The 24,440-nt window shown below is 43.7% G+C and overlaps 1 protein-coding gene across 1 annotated transcript in view; it reads left to right on the top strand.

Moving 5' to 3' along the window:
* The window catches only part of pan3 (poly(A) specific ribonuclease subunit PAN3), a 35,142-nt gene extending 11,287 nt beyond the window's left edge, over positions 1-23,855 (top strand). Inside the window, exons 12-18 of the mRNA XM_083632261.1 lie at positions 7,817-7,982; positions 8,298-8,385; positions 8,553-8,692; positions 15,890-16,019; positions 21,920-21,984; positions 22,072-22,210; positions 22,437-23,855. Coding sequence (XP_083488387.1) covers positions 7,817-7,982; positions 8,298-8,385; positions 8,553-8,692; positions 15,890-16,019; positions 21,920-21,984; positions 22,072-22,210; positions 22,437-22,577 — 869 coding nt within the window. The 3' untranslated portion in view covers positions 22,578-23,855. The remainder of the gene's footprint in view (positions 1-7,816; positions 7,983-8,297; positions 8,386-8,552; positions 8,693-15,889; positions 16,020-21,919; positions 21,985-22,071; positions 22,211-22,436) is intronic.
* The last annotated feature ends 585 nt before the right edge of the window (positions 23,856-24,440 follow it).

The raw sequence follows: 24,440 nt of genomic DNA, 5'->3' as shown, positions 1-24,440 counted from the left end.
TGTGCCTTTTTTTCCACAGCGAAAAGTCGATGCTAACTTCTTAGCATCAATGCTAGCGGGAGGGAGGACTTACTTACCATCATTCAGTGATTGCCTGCTTACTGCTGCTTGCTGGTATTGTTAATCCCATGTCAGAAAAAGTCTCCAGATGTGTCGCTAATTTTAGTTTCTTTTGAGAAAGATTGTCTCCACGGGCATCTGAAAAGTTGTCTCGAGTCAGATGCAGCCATGAGTTGTGAGGCAGCCAGTGTTGTATAGCTGTGAGCATCCACGCTAACATTAATACGTTACACAGCAGCAGCGTCTTGTCTCTATGACCCTACAGAATGGACGGTTAAAGCATAGACTCTTGCTTACTTTAAAACTTTTATTATCAACATGCATATAACGTAACGTTCGCTCTAGTCTAGCTGCTGCTGAGGATATCAGACTGGTGTCTCACTGTTATTGTTCCCGGGGACAACATGCACTAGTAGGAACTAACAATCCTATTATTTAAAAATAAATGACGGTGTCACCGGTAACACCGGTGTGTTTATTACCCGGTGGGAAAATGTCCACACCGTGGCATCCCTACACCCAACAGCCAGCCAGTAGCCACACAGACGGTGATCTGTGGTCTGTTGTAAACATGAAACTTCATACGCTTCTTTCCAACCCAGTGTGAGTAAAGTGTTCAAGTGAATTCAAGTTGTTTAATTTGTTTATAATGTTAGGAATTAACAGCAGTCACAGAACGTGAATGTGACGTTGGCTCTGTCTATCACATGGATTTGTTATTACAGAGTGGTAGTGAAAGTGAAGTTGGCTCCGTCTATCACATGGATGAATGTACATACAGCCAGAGCGCACATCATATTAGGATGAGACACGTAGAACGTGTTTGTTAGTATAACGTTAGTCACTCATGTAAACTACCGTAGTCACCTTTAGGTGACAGTCACCTTTTTCATCCTAAAATAGGAGGATTTCTGAGTGGTTTTCTGTCTGGCCTGGTGTCAGACGATCAGCTCAGAGAGCAGAGGGAAATCCACTAACGTTACACTGAGCTCACCTGAATAAATTCACAACATTTCGTGGCAAATAATAATATCCGCACGTCTGACTTGGAGCAGATGAGGAGCGTTTTGTCAGGAGAAGCCTGGAAGGAAGTTTACTATGGGCCGCGGACGATGCTGAGCTGACAGTGCTTTCAACTGTGTGAGTAGCCTACAACATGTTTGTTCCTCAGCGGGATCGCCACAGCCGAGAACGCGCACAACTAGAGATGTAACGGTATGAAAATTTCACATCATGATTATCGTGAGCAAAATTATCACGGTTATCGTATTATCACGGTATTCATAAAAGATTGCTGGAAATGTTCAAAAAGTACTGAGAAGACTCACTGAAATCATTTTACCTTTTATATTGAAAACTCAGACGCAAAAAGGATTGACACACTCACTGAAATAATTTCTCGAAGGCTGCACGTTTGCATCTGGGAGACTGTTGCCAACTTTGGTTGATGATGGACAGTATTTACCATGTTTTTCAAAGCACTGTAATCACAGTAACACGGTAATCACGATACCACGGTTTTAATGATAATGAGAATGTGAAACGGTACGGTTATCGTAAGGAATTTTATCACGGTTATCATTAAAACCGGTAATCGTTACATCCCTACGCACGCACAACACTACCCGAGTTTTTTTTTTTTTTTTTTTTTTTTTTTTTACCCGATTTTGATCAATTTACTTAGCCCTACTTATTAGTTGACGTTCAACAATTCATCTGTTAACAGTATCTAGAGTCTATAGGTGCGTTCACACCGACCTATTAAAGTTTGTCGCTGGCGTCGAGTTTACATACAAAGTCAATGCAAACGAGCGATTGAGCGTATATTCGCCTGGGAGAATAATCGCTGGCCGTCCGAGCGGCAGAGACAGAGCGATAGGGAGAAAATACGCTCGTCGCTCAAGATGAAATATTCCAACTCGAGCGAAAATACGCTGGCATCAGTCGCTCGCTGTTCAATGCTGATTGGCTGCCGTGTGAGAGTGAGTCAAGGATCACTCTGGTTTGGAACAAACCGCTGGTTTATTGTGTGGCAACAAACCGCATTGACAGGCTGACAGCTGACATGAAGTGAAGTCTGTACTACCGGTATGCAGCTCGCATTAGGAGCACGCTGATAGGCTTTAGCTTGTAAACAATGACGGTGGCTCGTAGTGGATAAACAGCATGACATTGCGTAACATTATATCCCCCACATGTCCGTCATTTCGTGTGCCTGTTGATGAGCGATTTAAACAGAGCGACAGAGCGATTCCAAAGGGTTGACTTGAGCGACAGAGCGAAAAATAAATATCTCGGTGTGAACACAGCTTATGAGACAAGTCATGAACATATTGTACCTACATATTAGCTAGGTGCAGGTGTGTGGAATGGGAAGCAAACAGAATCTGTCTGTTGAATCTCAACTAATAAGCTGTTAAAACAACATCTACAGACAAAGCGAAACGGTTGAATTGTTGAATGTCAATTAATGTCACCTAACAAGCTGTTAAAATGACTATCTAAGACTAAGACTAAATCTAAAATTGAGATTTAACCATACAATAAGCATCAGAAAGGCCAAATACTAGTAGGCTACTGTTGCCAGTCAGACCGCAAATAACCAACACATAAACAGATAAACATCTTATTTGCTGATAGGCTGATGGCAATCAGCAAGGCTCTCGAGTACCACCAGGTGGAGCCTCGTGGACCACCAGTGGTCCCCGGACCACAGTTTGGGAATCACTGATCTAAATAAAGTGTTATCCAACATAGACCCAAACACTGTCTCACACTCCACTCTACACAGCACCCACCACCTTTTTAAAGTGTTTTCTTGTTTGCAAATGGATCATTGCTCTGTCTACATTTAGTCTAGCATCGAGTATAAAGCTTACATGTGTGTTTGTTGTTTGTATATTTTGAGTCAGCCTTGAGTTGGTATGATGTGTGTTTGATTCATTTTGCCAGGGTATTCAAAAAGCCATTAATTTGGAATGTTCATGTGATTATATAATATTTATTATATCAAATCACAAGATAATCTAAATTAAATACACTTTTCCCAAGAAGTTAGTATAAAACTCCCCCCTTTCCCCCCCCCCCCCTTCAATTTTAATGTGCAAGTGTGAAGCCTGAATGAGGATTGCTGTGTTTGGAGGCTAGTTTGGCAGTTGGTGGACGTGTGGCTGTGTGAGACACACATTGGGACTTGGAGGAAACTGTGGTTGAAACTAATCCTAGGGCAGGTGCAGTATGGCCTGGCCTACCTAGAGGAACGCAGACAGAGGAAGCAAAACCACTCGGAGCCAGTCTGGCCTCCTGCTATGCGCCTTACTACAATTAAGTAACTGTTGTCACTGTTGCTCAGAGTTGTGGCACACGCCACCTTCAAACCGCAGCGTAGGAATGACACTGTAAGGGTTATGGGGGTTTCCCCACCACCATTGGACTGTGTGACACATACTACAAAAATACCAACACTTCCCTGGGTCATCCAGACAGAATTTCTCTTTTTTTATTGGAATTATTTCAGGGGAGGGTAACATTTTGGCTAATTTTGCAGTGCAAAAACTGTGGCTATTGTTGTGAATTACCCACCCCAGTGATTCGCAACCAGGGGTACGCGTACCCCTAGGGGTACTTGAGCAGCTTGCAGGGGGTACTTGGAAAGATTGGGGATTACAATTTATTTCCAAAATGATAAAAAAAATCACACCCAGGTGACAAACAATACGGGAATAAAAAGCAATACGGGAATAAAAGCAATATAGTAAAATAAAAATGCACAAGGGATAACAATACATACACAGGATAAAAACAATACACACAAACAAGATAAAAGCAATACAGTTAAAGTGCAATATCAGTACAATAAAGTGCTGATACCATACAGTAAAGTGCAATCAAGGAAATTATGAGAGGGCTATTGGTTATTGTTATGGGTGCAGTGTTGGTTAATTTTGAGCCATTCCTTAAGTTTAGTTTTGAAGGTAGGGTATGCGGGAGACCGTTCCATACCCTACCGCCAACGATGGACAAAACGTTTTTCCCATATGCAGTGCGTCTGTGGCCCAACTCACAGTCTCCTCTTTGACATGCCCTGGTGGTCATGTCCTCCACGGACCAACGCTTGAAAAACTCTCCCAGAGGGGGTGGGGCAAGTCCATGGAGACACTTAAAAACAAAGCAGGCCTGTCTGAAAGTTTTAAAATCGTCAAAATCAAGGAAATTATGCTTCTTTAAAATGTTACAGATATGAGCAAACATGGGTTTTTTGTCAAAGATCTTTATGGCTTTCTTAAAAAGAGATTCAATTGGCTTAAGAGCTGTTTTGCAAGCCAAAGACCAGCTCGTTAGGCAGTAGTTGATGTGGGAAAAGATCATAGAATGTAAGAACATCAGGGCAGCATCGTCAGTCAGGAAATTTCTGATTTGTCTGAAGTTCGCCAGATTGAATTGAACTGAATTGGTCACTTTCTTAATGTGTTTCCGAAAGCTGAGGGTTGAGTCCAGGCTACCGGCTGACAGCTAATTAGCCGTTCATTAAACAATTTCGAGCCGAGTACTTTTTGACTGTACATTTTTTAGTATGTAAATATGTACATAAATATGTACAGCAGCAAACGGCAAACTATACACCCAGTAAATGCCTTTTAACACATTCACTGCCAGACGTTTTTTTTTTACTGTAGTTAGCTTCTGCCAGAGGGGTTTTTTGAGGATTCTGGCTCATCTTTCAAGACCCGAGGATTCTTTTCTGCTAAGATTTTGTGAACACACAATATCTCAAAAGAACTACCGTAAATTCCGGACTATAAGCCGCGGCTTTTTTCCCGTTTTTTGGCCTTTTTTGCCCCCTGCGGCTTATATAACGGTGCGTCTTATCTATGGATTTTTTCAGCAAACGGCCACTCGGGAACCTCCAAAATCTATGGATGTTGGTATGAGGCAGAACGAGAGCAAGACAGACATTATGAGAGCGAGACCCTGATTGGATGATGTTGCAAAAAATGTGCCTCGCGACCTGATTGGAGCACTGTGCCACTACTCTCTCTCAGCCACTACGGTAAAACACCCTCCCTCCCTCCTCCCTCGCTCCGGGGGGAAAAAGGCAGCGATTGAGCCTGTAAGACAGTCTGAATGAAATTGAATGTAACATTCCCAATTCTATGTATTACATTCTAAAAAACTAACAGCAACATTTTGGAAGGCTAAGCCACACAACTAGCTCGTTGTAATCTAACATCATGCTTCAAAAGATGGAGAACTGGCTGTGTTACGACGATGGCGGCGATTGAGCCTGAAAGCCATGTCTGAGACAGTAGCGAGACAGGAACAACAACAGCAGCAGCAGCAAAGGATCATGCACAAACCCGAGACGAAAGGGACTGTCCGTCAGGGCGCGGACGACTGTGTGTCAGCAACTCCCTCCCGACTACCAGGAGAAAATTACAAACTTCGGCGAATTCACACAAAGAAAGATCAAGGAATATTCCATCGGACCGGAGCAGATCATAAATATGGATGAAGTGCCTTTGACGTTCGACCTGCCTCTCACTAGGACTGTTAACAAGAAAGGTGAATCGTCCATCACGTTGAGAACCACAGGTCACGAGAGAACGAATTTCACTTGTGTTCTTGGCTGCACAGCAGCTCCCGCCGATGGTGATTTTTAAGCATCTCACAATGTGTGATTTTGTCTGGGGATTAGTGACCTGACTTTTGTTTTGTTGAAATGTTAATAAATGGGAGCTTCCCCAAACAGCCATCTCTTTCCCGACAATCCCCTCTGTGCACGAAGCCTTACATATGGTAATTAAACATCAAAACACCCGCGGCTTATAGACCGGTGCGGCTTATAGAAGAAAAAAATAGTCACCTTTGAAGGTGCGGCTTATAGACCGGTGCGCCTTATAGTCCGGAATTTACGGTAATAGAATGTGTGCTTTCTCTATCTAAAAGAGTTAGTTTGTAGAGTTAGTAGTTATGTAAGCATTAGCAGTTGAATACAGCATGGTTTCAGCGTCAGAAAAAATATTCAGAGATAAACGGCTTTTTGTGAAATTCGATAGAACAGTCACTTTAACCATTCATTTTTGGCTCTCTCTCTCTCTCTCTCCCTCCCCCTCTCGCTCTCTCTCTCTCTCTCTCCCTCCCTCTCGCTCTCCCTCCCTCTCTCTCTCTCTCTCTCTCCCTCCCTCTCGCTCTCCCTCCCTCTCTCTCTCTCTCCCTCCCTCTCGGGAGGGAGACGCACTAGGTTTAATCCTAGTGAGAGGGGGAGAGGGAGAGAGAGAGAGAGAGAGAGGGAGGGAGGGAGGGAGAGAGAGAGCGAGAGAGAGAGAGAGAGAGAGAGCGAGAGGGAGAGTTGCTTCCAACTCCTCCCTCCGTGTGTGTCCTCTTGGCCGCAGCGGCCGTGTCACAAGCTCGTTGCTGCTGCTGTAACCTCGCGTCACCAGTCTCATTGCTTTGCTGCTGCTGTGCCTGTCTGCGCGGCCGCTGTTTGAGGAAGTCTGGATGGAGGACTCGCTCGCTTCTTGGAGTTTTGGTTGAGAGAAGCTTTTGCGATTCTGGTCATATTTATGCTGCGTGTTTCAAAGTGTGTTCCATCCGTGATCTATTATGCAAATTTGCAATCCCGCACTGCCAGCAATCAGCGCGAAAACGAAAGCGTTTTCGCCAATCCATTTTCATGAGAATGGCTTCGTCACACTGCTTTTTGCTTGCCTTCCTCCTTCCTTGTCGCCACTTAGTGGGTCGGTGGAATGGGTTGTACACGTTGTACACGTCCAATACTTATATAAGAGATGTAAAAGGGTTAGATGCACATCCCACCGTCAAAAAAAAAAAATTTTTTTTTGACGTATTAATACGTCCATGGCAGTGAACCGCTGGATTTTTTTTAACGTATATATACGTCAGTGGCAGTCAACGTGTTAATACTTGTGATACTATGTGACATTTTATTGCTGTTACAATCGGAACGATGTTACTAATTACCAGTCGGAACCTACGTGATGCATGCTGCTGCACGTGCGGTGCGTTTAATGAGTACTGACTCAGACAGGTGGCTGCTCGCACACAATCACACCGGCTGCAGGACGCACTGTGAAGATGTCAAAAGCAGATGAAGTCTGGCTCTGGCTGGGTCAAAGCCCCGACTAATAACGCTAACCTTGCGTCAGCATCAACATCACAAATCTCTTCTTCTTCTTCTTCTTCTTCTTCTGAAAATAACCATTTTGTTTTTGGGTTTTTAGAGTGTGAGAATGGACAAAATTTTAGAACACAACCAGGGACCTCCACTGAACACATAGGCCTAATGTTTTCTTCCTGGAACAAGCATTCTTCTTCTACTAAACATGTACTGTAAGCATTCTGACGTTATCATTTTGCTCTAAAAGTGCACCAGATTGCTGCATTTTACTTTAAAATGTACAAAATTTCCTTCCCCAGCACCAGTCTTTTAGCCTGGGTAACTGGTTGTCAAGTTTTCTGGGCCCAACAAGCTGAATCTCCTCCTATTTCACATAATATGGTCAAACACAAACTTGACCTTTCATACTGATGTGTGCACTTTCACTTCTTTTCATTGGTGTGTTTGACAATGGTTGACCTTTCTACTGATGTTGGAACTAGAGATGTGAGACAGGTTTGCCGCGGTGATCATTTTGGCGAGGAAGTTCATAACACATTTTCACACTTAAACCGATTCTTTTCAATGAAATGTGAAAGTGTGTCTTGTGCGATAACGCATCATGTGCACCTGTTGCAGGGCAACATGAACCTCCGCCGCCCCGGCAGCACGCAGGCCTGCTCCCAGAGTCTCTGATCTGGGCCTACATCGTACAGCTCAGCTCGGCCCTGCGCACCATCCACACCGCTGGTCTGGCCTGCCGTGTCATGGACCCCAGCAAGATCGTCATCACTGGCAAGACCAGGTTAGAAGACGTCACACATTTGATCGCGGTTCAATAGAGGAGAAAATGTTGTTTATATAAGTCAGGTATAAGCCCAGTTATAACGTAACAACCACAGAAGCCACAGGAATCTCACTTGCTTTACAGTCAGAAGGTGTTGACACGGTTAACTGTAAACGCAGTGAAAGCGGAAGAGTATTTTCAGCCTGGGCTTCCTTTTTCTTTTAAGAGAAGCATCACATTATGCTCGTAAAAAGAAATGTCACACACACGTACACACACACTCAAACACACACACACACACAATGTTGACGATAATGCTATATGTCTTTGCAGGTTACGGGTGAACTGTGTCGGGGTGTTTGATGTCTTAACGTTTGACAACAGTCAGACCAACCACCTTGCCCTAATGCCACAGTACCAGGTATATTCCATAGTGTCCATGATGTGGCCACTTCAGATGCATCCATGTGGGGGAAAGTTGTATAGTGGAGAGAGTCACGTCACATCTACTTGACACATTGTGTGTGTGTAATGGTCTTGCTAAGCAGAGCTCTTTGTCCTCCGTGTGTATCTGATTTGTGCATGCAGCAAGCAGACCTCATCTCCCTGGGCAAGGTGGTGCTGGCCTTGGCGTGTAACTCCCTGGCTGGTATTCAGAGGGAGAACCTGCAGAAGGCCATGGAGCTGGTGTCCATCAACTATTCTTCAGACCTCAAGAACCTCATCCTGTAAGTGCAGTGTTTGGCTTTACTTTCTTCACACACTGTTAGTCTTGTATGATATCCAAAGAGTGAAGGCTCTTGATATCCTTTTAGCATATCATGCAGTGACTGCATTAATGCACGGCTAACAGAAATGTTCTGGTAATATTCCCATTCCCATGTAGTATTGATATAATGCATTGGTTGTCTCCGCTTGTTGGCAACAGGCAACATCATTAATTTTCCTCCTGTCATGAGATGTCGTCCCATGCTTCCATGCTGATCATGTTGTCACAAATGATCCCACGGTGACATCTGAGAAGCATGAAGGCTGCTTTCAAGTCTTACAACTCAGAAAAACTTATATATACGTATTCAGATTAAGGTCCAAACAACCCCAAATTATTGTCATGGCAGCGTAAATCCTCCGGTCATGACCTTTATCAAACATAACTATCTTAACTTTACATGGTCAGTTAAGTTATTTTAAAAATACTAGAAATCTTTTGCTCGTTGCGCATTCCTTTCTAGCGTCCCTCGCTGCCTTGTGCGCTCCTTTCTACCCAGCATGCCTCGTTGGTTTGCCCTTGAGGCAGACGCAGCTCGCACGTTACGCGTGCTCGCCCTGCCTCACACACCAAATGTCTCATATTATTCAGTTTTTATTCTTGTATTCTCAAATATATCACATGGCTCAGGATAAGAGTAAGTCTAGTCTGGTTAAGTAAAAGAGTATTGAAGTAATGTGAAGACGAAGTCGGAAGTTCTCACTGGCAGAGCAGATGCACTGCTGGATCCTGATTGGCTGACAATCCCAGCTCCTCTAATTAAAGGCTCGTTTGAGAGGAGTTCTGTGCAGATTCGACCAGCGACTTGCTTGGGCGCTGCATGACGGTTAGAAAAGTTGTCCGACCTGCTTCGACTGCGGGACTCTCGTGAGAGCGAGGGGGCCGCAGATTTGGAGTGAGGCAGCGCAGCTGCTCCCCTCCAAGAACTGCACCCGACTGCACAGCTCAGAGGATGACGAGAAACGCATCGAGCTGAGCACCCATTGGTTCAACACATGTGCATCACAAACCCACAGTGAAGTGTAGAAACTTCCATTTTATATCTATTCCAAGCTGTCACTCCATATTTTACATAAATTCCACCTGTAATGCTTACATTAAAATAAAAATACGTAATCTGAAGGGCTGAGTCATTTGAGCAGTGAGTGTGGGTGGCGCTAATGCATGTTTTAATGTGTTTACAAACTGCTGTTAAACAAAACTGTAGAAGAAGAAAAGCAGCAGAGAGTGTGTAGTCGGGGGTGTTCGGTTTGTTGATGCCTCGCCTGACTGCACTCGGCTGCTCTCGTCTGCTTTCCAGGCGAGGCAGCAGTCAACTCAAACGAGCCTGAAGTCAACCTGCAGAGTGAAGACTTAACAAGCTTAAAGTCAACCTGCAGAGTGAAGACTAACGAGTCTAAAGTAAACCTGCAGAGTGAAGACTAACAAGCCTAAAGTCAACCTGCAGAGTGAAGACTAACAAGCCTAAAGTCAACCTGCAGAGTGAAGACTAACAAGCCTAAAGTAAACCTGCAGAGTGAAGACTAACAAGCCTAAAGTAAACCTGCAGAGTGAAGACTTAACAAGCTTAAAGTCAACCTGCAGAGTGAAGACTAACGAGTCTAAAGTAAACCTGCAGAGTGAAGACTAACAAGCCTAAAGTCAACCTGCAGAGTGAAGACTAACAAGCCTAAAGTAAACCTGCAGAGTGAAGACTAACAAGCCTAAAGTAAACCTGCAGAGTGAAGACTAACAAGCCTAAAGTCAACTTGCAGAGTGAAGACTAACGAGCCTAAAGTAGACCTGCAGAGTGAAGACTTAACGAGCCTAAAGTAGACCTGCAGAGTGAAGACTTAACAAGCCTAAAGTCAACCTGCAGAGTGAAGACTAACAAGCCTAAAGTAAACCTGCAGAGTGAAGACTAACAAGCCTAAAGTAGACCTGCAGAGTGAAGACTAACAAGCCTAAAGTAAACCTGCAGAGTGAAGACTAACAAGCCTAAAGTAAACCTGCAGAGTGAAGACTAACAAGCCTAAAGTAAACCTGCAGAGTGAAGACTAACAAGCCTAAAGTCAACTTGCAGAGTGAAGACTAACGAGCCTAAAGTAGACCTGCAGAGTGAAGACTTAACGAGCCTAAAGTAGACCTGCAGAGTGAAGACTTAACAAGCCTAAAGTCAACCTGCAGAGTGAAGACTAACGAGCCTAAAGTAGACCTGCAGAGTGAAGACTTAACGAGCCTAAAGTAGACCTGCAGAGTGAAGACTTAACAAGCCTAAAGTCAACCTGCAGAGTGAAGACTAACGAGCCTAAAGTAGACCTGCAGAGTGAAGACTTAACGAGCCTAAAGTAGACCTGCAGAGTGAAGACTTAACGAGCCTAAAGTAGACCTGCAGAGTGAAGACTTAATGAGCCTAAAGTCATCCTGCAGAGTGAAGACTTAACAAGCCTAAAGTCAACCTGCAGAGTGAAGACTAACAAGCCTAAAGTCAACTTGCAGAGTGAAGACTAACGAGCCTAAAGTAGACCTGCAGAGTGAAGACTTAACGAGCCTAAAGTAGACCTGCAGAGTGAAGACTTAACAAGCCTAAAGTCAACCTGCAGAGTGAAGACTAACGAGCCTAAAGTAGACCTGCAGAGTGAAGACTTAACAAGCCTAAAGTCATCCTGCAGAGTGAAGACTAATGGGCCTAAAGTCAACCTGCAGAGTGAAGACTTAACAAGCCTAAAGTCAACCTGCAGAGTGAAGACTTAAAAAGCCTAAAGTCAACCTGCAGAGTGAAGACTAACGAGCCTAAAGTCAACCTGCAGAGTGAAGACTAACGAGCCTAAAGTCAACCTGCAGAGTGAAGACTTAAAAAGCCTAAAGCCAACCTGCAGAGTGAAGACTAACGAGCCTAAAGTCAACCTGCAGAGTGAAGACTTAACGAGCCTAAAGTAAACCTGCAGAGTGAAGACTTAACAATCCTAAAGTAAACCTCCAGAGTGAAGACTTAAAAAGCCTAAAGTAAACCTCCAGAGTGAAGACTTAAAAAGCCTAAAGTAAACCTCCAGAGTGAAGACTAACGAGCCTAAAGTCAACCTGCAGAGTGAAGACTTAAAAAGCCTAAAGTAAACCTCCAGAGTGAAGACTAACGAGCCTAAAGTCAACCTGCAGAGTGAAGACTTAACAAGCCTAAAGTCAACCTGCAGAGTGAAGACTTAAAAAGCCTAAAGTCAACCTGCAGAGTGAAGACTTAAAAAGCCTAAAGTCAACCTGTAGAGTGAAGACTTAAAAAGCCTAAAGTCAACCTGCAGAGTGAAGACTTAAAAAGCCTAAAGTAAACCTCCAGAGTGAAGACTAACGAGCCTAAAGTCAACCTGCAGAGTGAAGACTTAACAAGCCTAAAGTCAACCTGCAGAGTGAAGACTTAAAAAGCCTAAAGTAAACCTGCAGAGTGAAGACTAACGAGCCTAAAGTCAACCTGCAGAGTGAAGACTAACAAGCCTAAAGTCAACTTGCAGAGTGAAGACTAACGAGCCTAAAGTAGACCTGCAGAGTGAAGACTTAACGAGCCTAAAGTAGACCTGCAGAGTGAAGACTTAACAAGCCTAAAGTCAACCTGCAGAGTGAAGACTAGCGAGCCTAAAGTAGACCTGCAGAGTGAAGACTTAACAAGCCTAAAGTCATCCTGCAGAGTGAAGACTAATGGGCCTAAAGCCAACCTGCAGAGTGAAGACTAATGGGCCTAAAGTCAACCTGCAGAGTGAAGACTTAACAAGCCTAAAGTCAACCTGCAGAGTGAAGACTTAACAAGCCTAAAGTCAACCTGCAGAGTGAAGACTTAAAAAGCCTAAAGTCAACCTGCAGAGTGAAGACTTAACAAGCCTAAAGTCAACCTGCAGAGTGAAGACTTAAAAAGCCTAAAGTCAACCTGCAGAGTGAAGACTAACGAGCCTAAAGCCAACCTGCAGAGTGAAGACTAATGGGCCTAAAGTCAACCTGCAGAGTGAAGACTTAACAAGCCTAAAGTCAACCTGCAGAGTGAAGACTTAAAAAGCCTAAAGTCAACCTGCAGAGTGAAGACTAACGAGCCTAAAGTCAACCTGCAGAGTGAAGACTAACGAGCCTAAAGTCAACCTGCAGAGTGAAGACTTAACAATCCTAAAGTCAACCTGCAGAGTGAACACTTAACGAGCCTAAAGTAAACCTCCAGAGTGAAGACTTAAAAAGCCTAAAGTAAACCTCCAGAGTGAAGACTTAAAAAGCCTAAAGTAAACCTCCAGAGTGAAGACTTAAAAAGCCTAAAGTAAACCTGCAGAGTGAAGACTTTCCAGTTCCAATGCTGCAAACTTGTATGATGGGATGGATGTTGGCAATTGAGTGGAGTATGCCAGTCGAGACCAACTCCAGTCATGATACCGTGACTGGAATAAGTCAGAAACTGCCTGCCTGGTTTATTTTTTATGACTCCGCCGGCGATAGCCAGGCCGGAGGCATTATGGATCCGGGTTGTCCGGACGTACGTCCGTCCGTCCGTCCGTTGAGGTTCCTTAACGCAATATCTGAGGAACGCCTTGACGGAATTCAGTGTTTCCCCCCGCGAGATTTTTTTAAACATTTTAAAGTAAAATGCATGAATTTGGTGTACCGTACTTTGAGAAAGCTTAAGAGCAAAATTAAAAGGCTAGATCTATGAAGAACATGTCATCATTACTGTGCTGTGGGTTTACACTGACAAACTAAATTTCTCCCTATTCATAGCTTTCAAGGGGCGTTACGTGCTGCCGGGAACGCCCACCTGGCGGTCAAAAAAAAAACTTAGGTAGGCTGCCAGCCAAGTCGACTAGTTTCTCACGCTGTGTTTGTTCAGCCAAAATGCCGGATACCTGTTGGGCTATCGGTTGCACTAACCGACGAGGAGACACGCCTGGCTTGTGTTTTTACAGAATCCCGTCGGAGAAAGAAAGGAGGAGGTTGTGGATTTGTGCGACGTTACTCAGTCGCTGGGGAGGGCAAAAAAAATTGCTTTTTTTTCTACCATCAAAGTACACACGTCTTTGCTCTTTGCGGCCAACATTTCATCAAAGGTAAGCTCAAGTAACGGTACAATAATGATTAATACCCCGTTAACGTTACTTGAGCTTACCTTTGATGAAATGTTGGCCGCAAAGAGCAAAGACGTGTGTACTTTGATGGTAGAAAAAAAGCAATTTTTTTTGCCCTCCCCAGCGACTGAACCATGTCGCACAAATCCACAACCTCCTCCTTTCTTTCTCCGACGGGATTCTGTAAAAACACAAGCCAGGCATGTCTCCTCGTCGGTTTAGTGCAACCGATAGCACAACAGGTAGGCTATCCGGCACTTTGGCTGAACAAACACAGCGTGAGAAACTAGTCGACACGGCTGGCAAGTTTTTTTTTTGACCACGCGCGTAACGCCCCTTGAAAGCTATGAATAGGTCAGGGATACTCAACTTGCTTTCCCACTTTCGTGAAATGATAGGCGAGGGGCCAGTTAATAAACAAACAATATACATTTTTCTGTAGCGGATTGTAGGTTTTTGGGGTGTCAGCCGGAGTTTAGGCTGACAGTGTTGTGCACACCGGATAGTTACCGTAGTTAAGTTAGTTAGGTTAAGTACATACATAAGTGCCTGGGTAGCGAGCAGATGGCGGTATTTGACAATTTAGCAGCTAAATCATAGATTATTGAAAGATATTCCAGATTCCAGATTGAAATGCTATAACAGAAGTATTGGCCAGAATGACATGAACATTTATTGGACACTTATTCAGCGGATATCTTGCATGTTGCAAGATATTACAGGTGCACTGTAATTTTTTTTTTTTTTTTTTGGTCAACATCTTTTTGTGGCGGTCCAAATCCTTTTGTGGCGGCCCGCCACAAATTCCTTTATGTATGGGAAACACTGGCTCAATTTCATCAAATTTGCCTTGAACATCCACTTAGACTCAAGGATGAACTGATTAGATTTTGGTGGTCAAAGGTCAACGTCACTGTGACCTCTCGAACGCCATTTTCAAGCTTGTTAACGCAATATCTCAGGAATGCCTTGGCGGAATTTAATCAAATTTGCCTCAAACATTGACTTTGACTCAAGGATGAACTGATTAGATTTTGGTGGTCAAGGTCACTGTGACCTCTCGAACCCCATTTTCAAGCTTGTTAACGCGATATCTCAGGAATGCCTTGACGGAATTTCATCAAATTTGCCTCAAACATCGACCTGGACTCAAGGATGAACTGATTAGATTTTGGTGGTCAAAGGTCAAGGTCACTGTGACCTCTCGAACGCCATTTTCAAGCTTGTTAACGCGATATCTCAGGAATGCCTTGACGGAATTTCATCAAATTTGTCTCAAACATCGACTTGGACTCAAGGATGAACGGATTACATTTTGGTGGTCAAACTTCAAGGTCACTATGACCTCATGAACGCCATTCCCAAGTTCGTTAACGCAATATCTCAAGAACGGCTTGATAGAATATCTTCTGATTTGGCTCAAACATCGACTTGGACGCAAGGATGAACTGATTCCATTTTGTTTATCAAAGGTCAAGGTCACTGTGACCTCTCGAATGCCATTTTCAAGCTTGTTAACGCAATATCTCAGGAATGTCTTGATGGAATTTCTTCGAATTTGCCTCAAACGTCCACTTGGACTCAAGGACATTTTGGTGGTCAAAGTTCAAGGTCACTGTGACCTCACACACCCAATTTTCAAGCTCTGTAATGCAACATCTCAGGAGCGCCTTGACGGAATTTCTTCCAATTTGCCTCAAATGGCGATTTGGACTGTAGAATGAACTAATGGCGTTGCGGTCGTTCTAGTTTATTAATTCAATTAATTAAATACCATTTTTAACAAACAATATACAATTTTAATAATGTCTACATTAAACATTTGTATATCAATAGAGGAAAAACTGAATTATGTGAAAACTGTGATAGGGGCTCTATCCTAACCCTAACCACCCCTTTAATGGGGCCCCATCAGGGCCGAGGGGCCCGTGTAAATATTGTCACATTTATTTACAGAGGAAGTGGAAACCCACAAATAACAAGACTGCACCTATACACAGACTCTGACTTTAATGTGTGTGTGTGTGTGTGTGTGTGTGTGTGTGTGTGTGTGTGTGTGTGTGTGTGTGCACGCGCGCCCGCCCATGCAGGTATCTGCTGACTGAGCAGTCTCGCATGCGCAGCGTCAATGACATTATGCCTATGATCGGAGCCAGATTCTACACGCAACTGGATGCCTCACAGATGAGGAACGATGTCATTGAGGAAGACCTGGCCAAGGTATGCAAATAGACTACATGTATGCATAAGAACACACACACACACACACACACACACAGACACACATAAAAGTGTTCATGTCTCACAAGGAAACGCACATACGGGAAATTATGCATAAACGCATGTGATTCACTTGGGTATTTTTTTGGGTAGTAAGGAGAAATGGGTTACGGGTAGAGATAGTTATCAGTGAGCACACACAGGATGTTGTGCGCTATACTGTAATCTCTCTCGCCACCTTCTCCCATATTAGACAGAGGTGTGAAACGCTAACCATCCACTCAGCCTTTTTCTTCTCCTTCACCCCCCGGCTTCCTCTTTTTTCCATAGATCATCTATTACTACCTTAGATGGTTCACCGCAGGCTCTGCCAATTCTAACAACTGGTAGCAGCAAGTCTCTTAAATGTAAATGATGGTCCTCTCCCCAAGGGGCACTTTACACGAGGACGGTTTCCTATGGAAACGGGGAATTATTGTATCGTTAGTGCCTCCCGTTAAGACGGCGACGGCAAATTCGCGCTTAGGAAACGACACATTTTAAAACCACCCTCCAGAGTGGAATTGTTGGTGACGCTCCCCGCTGAGCGCTCCATGTAATCACTTTGGAACGGCACATTTCAGAAACTCTGACGTGCCTGCACAGGCGACACACGCGATGCCGTGCGCGAGTTGGCAACCAAATACAACGTCAGTATGAATGAAGTTTGGCAACACTCAGAATTAAGCTACACTGCGGCCAACTTCAGTTACATGTTCATAGCGTTACTGCTGCGAGGAGCCGATGGCTGTACCCGGTCGGCATTTAACGTTAGTTACAAAAGCAGTCGACAGTGTTTTCTCACTGCCAGTAGCAGTAGGGTGACAGATCACAGTCAGCTGGCCAGCGCTGAATGAGGAGCCTCCCGGTCCTCGCTGCTCGTTAAAGATTTCCAATAGGCGTTATTCTGATAAACTGGTCACGTATATATTACATTCTCACCCGACAAATATTAAAACTTTAACAGTTTGGGGGTTTTTTTTAGCTTGAAAAAAGCTTTTTGGCAAGTCTAAATGACTGCGGAAAGTGTACTCTACTTCCGCGTTTAAAGTGAAATTACGTCATGCAGTAAGCGTCCTTGTATGGGCAAAGAATAAGGTGATCACACTGCCACCTAGCGACCTGGCATGTACATTACGCCGTTTTAAAAATTCAACAGCGCTCATGTAAACAGGGAGAAGGTGTGAAGGAAAAGGTGTGAAGGAAACGCTATTGTGTCGTTTCTTTCAGAAACTGTCCTCGTGTAAAGGGCCCCCAAGTCTCGCTACTCCCCCCCTCCCCCCCCACTTGTTTTCTTCTTCACGCAGGCTTTAAGGGGGGTTAGTGCTGACCTAGCAAGCTAACTTGAAAGGGAGATTGTGAGTTTCCCAAACTCCGCACAAACCACACATATAAACACAAAGCTGCCCGTTGTTAACTCAATACAGTTGAAACTAAGATATTCCATTAAAAAAAGAATTTTTCTAGCCACAGATTTAGCTACTACATCAACGAACTTTAGCTTTAGCTAATCGCTCCCTGCTAACATGAGTTCCTGTTGCCAAATCTCGCGAGTGTGTTGCTGAGATAGAGACAGGTCTTAAACAAGTTTAATTTGCTCCTGATCTGTCTGTCTGAAAAATGCCTTTTTAGTGTCAGAATATTCAGAAGATATGTGGCTTTGGAGAATGGGCCGAGTATTTACTTTAATGAATATAGGGGCTAAGGGATCTGTCATAATCTGAGATCACGTTGACTTTTCCCATTGACTCCAATAGACTCAGACCTGCCGAAAATCTCTTATTGGGCATGTCCGTGGAAAACCATGAGCAAAACCCACGTGCCAAAATGACAGGAAGTGAGTTGAAGTTGAACAGTCTTGCTTGAAATCCCATCGTCTTTGCACGTACCAACCACATAAAGCAAACTGTCATGTGCTGATGTTGTTGCAATTGGTGATCTCACTGTGCGTCCTTATGGGGCACTTCACCGAAAAACAAGGCTGATTTATTTTGCACTGCTGATATTCTGGGTTAATTGATCTGATGGATTTTATAGGATAGCAAAAATAGGCCTTGGGCTTCAGCCTATTTCTTTTTCGGTCTGTGTATGAATTTTATTGTGTGAAATGGTTTGATGTAAACAAGTACAATGATGTTCTTTTGCCTGTGTATGGAGAGGCAAAGTGAACGTCACTTCCTGCTTCAGCACTGTACCAGAGATTTTCCCATAGACATTTCGTAAAATGCGTATAAAAATAGTTTTACTTGGTCAAACCAAACGGTTCAGCTATATTTAGAATCTGGAGAGATCATAGAACATTTCACTCAGACTAAAACTTAAAAAAACATCGAAAAAATATTTCCTTTAAACCCGCATTTTTTGGTCAGAGTAAAATGTTATGCAATCTCTCCTGTTGCAAAATATATCTGAACCATTTGGGTTCAACAAGTAAAACTATTTTTATAAGCATTTTACGAAATGTCTATGGGAAAATAAATGGCGGATGAAAATCTCTGGTACAGTGCTGAAGCAGGAAAGATGTTCCACTTTGGCTCTCTATATTCACACAAATTGTTACGTTTTGTACATATGACTGAAATAAACCAAATAATTCATTCAAAAACATGATCCTACTACGCATATCTGAAAATTGTAGAGTTTGGCAGACATTAATTTAGTTTGACAGTTATAGAGAATTGACTGGACTTAGTTGATCACCAGTGATGTCATCAGAAAGCACTGAATCATTGTGTTTTATTAATTAGAAGCCTTCTGATGCTCAACTGAACTCAAATCAACTCAATAACTCTCAAACTAAATGAATGTCTGCAAAACGTTTTACAGTTTTCGGACATGTGTGAGATTACCGTATGCACAAAATAAAACTGCATTGTTTTTTCGGTGTAGTGCCCTTTAATTGATGTGCAGTAAGTCTCAGGATCAGTTTACATGAACGCAGTTACAATGACGGGAAGTATTCTGGGCGATGAGCAGCAAAGTAACTTTTACGACTGTAGAAATCGGGTTAGAGAGAGAGGCGGCTTTTCTGTCCAAACCTGCTGTGGTCTGTGGTCATCTTTGCTGGTGGTTAGTTAGAGCCGTTAGTTTCCTGTTTACCAAAACTATCTGCATTTTATGTGTGACCTAAATTATCGTCTGTGTGCGTACAGAGAATATTGTCAGTGCGCTTCGCCTGCCCGGTGTCACTTTTGATGCACTACTTATTTTTTTATGCCTCTGCGCCCGCGGCAGCCGTGCCTGGAGGCATTATATTTTTGGGTTGTCTGTCCGTGATAGTCCGTCCCATAATCGTGAACACGATTTCTCAGGAACACCTTGAGAGAATCATCATCATCATCATCATCATCAGTAGTATATAAATGGGAGCTTGGGCTCTGTTTGTTTCTCTGTTTCTCAGTCCCACTGTGATGTCATAAATCCCACTGTGACATCATCAGTGATGTCATAAATCCACTGTGACCTCATCAGTGAAGTCATAAATCCCTCATAAATCCCACTGATGAAATCCCACTGACATCATCAGTGATGTCATAAATCCCACTGTGACATCATCAGTGATGTCATAAATCTGACATCATCAGTGATGCTGGTCTCATTGGCCACACAGCAGCCGAGCTGTGAATGCGAGCTGCAGTAGGAATCGAGTGCGCGTAGCGCGCGAGATCCCTAGTTTCTTCAAATTTGGCACAAACGTCCACTTGGACTCAAGGATGAACTGTTTAGGTTTTTCAAAAGTCAAGGTCACTGTGACCTCACATCCGGGCCATAGAGTGCCAAAGTCACGCTTATAAAAAAAGGTTTTACTTGGTCAAACAGGGATTCAGCTATATTTGGAATCATGAGAGACCATCCGAGTGAAATGTTCTATGATCTCTCATCTAATCTCTATATAAAAGGGAGCTAGGGCTCTGTTTGTTTGTCTGTCTGTCCCGCTGATGAAATCATCAGTGATGTCATAAATTGTGATGTCAGAGGCATTGTGACATCGCACACAGACAGACAGACACACGCACATAAAGTCCCAGTGATGATGTTATCAGTGATGTCATGAATTGTGACATCATCAGTGATGTCAGAGGCATTGTGACATCATCAGTGATGTCATAAGATGTGATGTCATAAAAGCAGTTGTGACATCATCAGTGATTTCATAAGAGTCCCACTGATGATGTCATCAGTGATGTCATAAGAGCGCCACCCACACTCACTGCTCAAATGACCCAGCCCTTCAGATTACTTATTTTATTGTTAATGTAGGCATTCCAAGTGGTATTTATGTAAAATGTAGAGTGACAGCTTGGAATAGATATAAAATTGAAGTTTCTACACTTCACTGTGGGTTTGTGATGCACCTGTGTTGAACCAATGGGCAATCAGCTGGATGCGTTTCTCGTCATCTTCTGTCCCTGTGATGCGCGCGCACCCACTAATGTTTGTATACAAGAAACCCGTCTATAAGTCAACCCTCTTCACTTACTCTCCCTGGATGACAGGACAGGGAGATTTTTGTTCCGCCAGGGTGACAGGGTGATTGTCGTTCCGCCATGTGACAAAGATATCTATCAGTCCTCTGTACTCCTGTAAAAATAGTCTATGTGGAGATGGCATGTTTCTCACTGCAAAGTATTCAATGGAATCATACATGTCAATATAGTGATAACCAATTTTTTTTAATTCCTTCAAAGTCTTCACTACATATATTTTATGAGTCTGGACAGACATGGATGTAAACTTCAACTTGACTTGTTGTTGGAGACATACAAGGCGTTATTTCTAGTTTTACATAAAAAGCACCTACTAGCATTACTTTTATAAAGACAGAAATATGCTCTAATAGGCGGAGGAACTCCAATAACAGCTCCTTCCCTTTTCTTATGAATTGCAATTGAGCACAACTGGGCATAGCAAGGGTAGGATTTTGTATGACAGGGTATTTATTGCTAGGTGTGTGTGTGTTTCAACCTATAGATGGTTTGAACTTGACATTGACAACATAAACATTGTAAATTGCCCCTAGTTTACTTCCTGTTGCAGTGTTTGCTAATATAATAGCTAACAGGAAATAAACAAAGTTTCAAACTGTTCCCTAGCAACACAATGCCGTGAAAACTGTCTATATTCACGATACTATAGAGAACCATAGTGAACGTCACTTCCTGTCTTGCCACGCCAATACTTTTTGATCCCGTATTCCCGTTTGAATTGTGCCATGAGGTCCACATGTAAATGTAGTCAATTTAAAAGAAAACTATGCATGTCAAGAAAGTCGGTTTGTCCTGAAACTGAAACCTAACGTTTAGTTTTGTATGAAACCACTCAATCGACTACATCTCTCGTCTCTCACAATGTGCGTCACACAAACAACAACATGGCCTGGCGAGAGAAACGTCACTTACGCGACTGGTTGTGTGTCTTTTTTCTGATTTATAACTTATAGTGATACAATCTTAACACAAACTGACTTTCTTGAGTTGCAAAGTTATCTTTTAAATTGACAAACATAATATGTGTACCCCGTGGCACAATTCAAACGGGATCAAAACTCGTCACGTATCTCCATTCACAACCATTCATATTTTTTAGACGCTGGTACGCATGGCGAGGCAGGAAGTGATGTTCACTTTGGTTCTCTATAAGATGACTTCCACTGCTTCCGGCAGCACAATTATTGCTACACTTTGTGCCACTTTTCAAGTTTCAGCTGTGTTCTGACTTCAGCTCCATGTCATTTCCAGTCTATTGAAAGACACTTAACTCTTAACTTACCCTAACTGAATTCATTCACTTAACTACTTTCCTTAAGAAGTCAAAATGCTAAATGGATGCAACTGATGAATGGAATCATTGCGTGTTTGCAGGAAGTGCAAAATGGCCGTCTCTTCCGCCTGTTGACCAAACTGGGCACCATCAACGAGAGGCCAGAGTAAGTAACACTAAAGACAAAGAAAGACGCACTGCTGCATGTGATATGTAACTCTGAGAATGCTAAGTAACTTTGTGTTGCTTTCAGGTTTCAGAAGGACCCAACGTGGTCGGAGACGGGCGACCGCTACCTGTTGAAGCTATTCCGGGATCACCTGTTCCACCAGGTGACAGAAGCTGGGACCCCCTGGATCGACCTCAGCCACATCGTCTCCTGCCTCAACAAAGTCAGTCAGCGCTTTGTCTCATTGATTTTTCAAGAGGCACAACCCTCCATATTCATTTTTCAGATTGATGAATTGTCTAATTTAGCAAATTAATTCTGATCATGTCAGAAGATGTCTATATATATATATATATATATATATATACAGTATATATAATTACCAATCTCATGATCACTGTCTTACTGTGTCCGCCTGTTTGTGTGTGTGTGTGTGTGCGCGCTCACAGCTGGACGCGGGCGTGCCTGAGAAGGTCAGCCTGGTATCTCGGGACGAGAAGAGCGTCCTGGTAGTGACGTACTCGGACCTGAAGCGCTGCTTCGACAGTACCTTCCAGGAGCTGCAGGGTGCTGCCACTGGACCTCTGTAGCGCCCTCTTTGGGCCCGGGGTGGGACTGTCCAGACCTGGAGCACACTATTGCACTACAGCGGAGGACCAGGCTCAACGAGATGACATCAGCGTGGCAAGGGCAGAGGGGCAGGGCTTGCTGAACCTCAGTCACATACACTGACCATGTCCACCAGGAAGGCTTTTTCTAAAGTGTATTTTTTTAGTTTTCCTAAACCCCACAGCTGCAAAAAAGACAACTATGGAAGCTGTGACGAACGAGTATCGTGACATTTTTTTAGATTTGGGGAACAAAACATGAGAAACAAACCATGTGGTTTTGAACTTTTTTCCTGCTTTTATTGTTTATTTCTACAGTTGGGGTTTATTTTTCTGAAGAGGATGCACTAAGATTTTAATTTTTTTGTTATTTTTTGTTATTTTTATGAATTTGTGTGAGTGGCCTACAGGGTGTACAGAGAGCGCTAAAGTCACACACACGCGGACGTAAAATACAAGAGCAGACTAAGAATAATAATTAAAAACAAATCCCAGCTTTTCTATTGACTGTATCTCTCTTCCAGCTGGAGACCACACCCCTTCATACTGACGCACTAGGAGACGGGACACACCACTCCAGGCTTTCATAGGGGGTTGGGGTGGACCCCATTTGTGAAATGGGCCAGCCCACCTTCGCCTCGGTTGTTGGTTCCCCCTCAGAAAGGACAAACCACTCGGGTTGGGAGGGAAGGGTAAAAATGGGCTGGGTCAATGGATTAGTGACATCTTGGTTCAGGAGGGTCCAGGGTTGCGGAACATTGGGCTCATAATGCGGGAGGGTGGGCTAGCAGATATGGGGTCGGGAAAGGAAACTGTGTGGTTTCTGTTGGCACTGAGGAAGGGGTGTCTTCTCCCGATGCTGTCTACAAAGTGTTTGTTACATAATGCAGAGTCATGCAGCAACCACCTTTGGTTAATGGACACTATGGTGACGTGAACCGCTAGGGACGGGTGATGTCAGATCAGCTGTCCAGCACTTGGGTGTCGCCCACGGGTGGGGCTTCTCTCGAGGTGGTGCCTCTTTGTGGAATGTCCTTATTTTGGTCCCCACCTTCTTCCTTCCTTCATTCTCCCGAACTTCCCTTCCCCTCAAGGTGTTTGGGCCCCTCTACATTTGAGAACAAGTGATCCTTTTTGTGACAATTTTTCTAGCTGGCATTTCATTTCATTTCTTTTTTTTTTTGCTCAACTGCCGTGCAGGGATGCATGACGGGATATGGGAGTGCAATTATTATTTTTGCCTCAATACAACTCTTTAATCTGTGGACCAATTCCAGCAGGGGTTGGGGGGGGGGGGGGGATAGTGGGCGGGAATGGGAACAGGGCGCCAATGATTTAGTTTTATTTGACTTTTACGATCGTGAGACACAAAACGTGCTGGAGACAAAGCAGTGACATCAACAACAAGCCCCCTTCCTGCCCAAGCCTCTGACCCGGGGGTCGCCCGGGCAGTGAGTCGGAGGTTCGGGGCAAAGGGGGTGGTGGCTGATGCACTCACTCGGACGGCTTGGATTTCTCTCAGGATGACGAACAGCTGGAGGGGCCCAATGATTGAATGTGTTTGGCTGTCATTGGCCGCCCCCTTTCCAGTCAGATAGATGAGCTACGATGGAGTGGGCGGGACGTCTTCAGATGGAGGTTTTGGGAAGTTGAAGGTACTGTGGAGAGATCATGCTCTGAGGGAATTATGTGTTGCCCTTAAGCACAGTTCCATATTTGAATTGGTAGTCAGGGCTTTTTTTTTTTTTTTTTACATCAGCATTCTTCCAATCAGAACTGTCCAGTTTGTAAATCGAATGCGTTCGGTGCAAACCTGCTTCGCCTTGATAGAAAAAAAACAAATCC

This window comes from Poromitra crassiceps (genome assembly GCF_964638095.1).
Source record: "Poromitra crassiceps genome assembly, chromosome: 2".
NCBI lineage: Eukaryota > Metazoa > Chordata > Actinopteri > Beryciformes > Melamphaidae > Poromitra > Poromitra crassiceps.
This window is presented reverse-complemented; position numbering and strand designations above follow the sequence as displayed.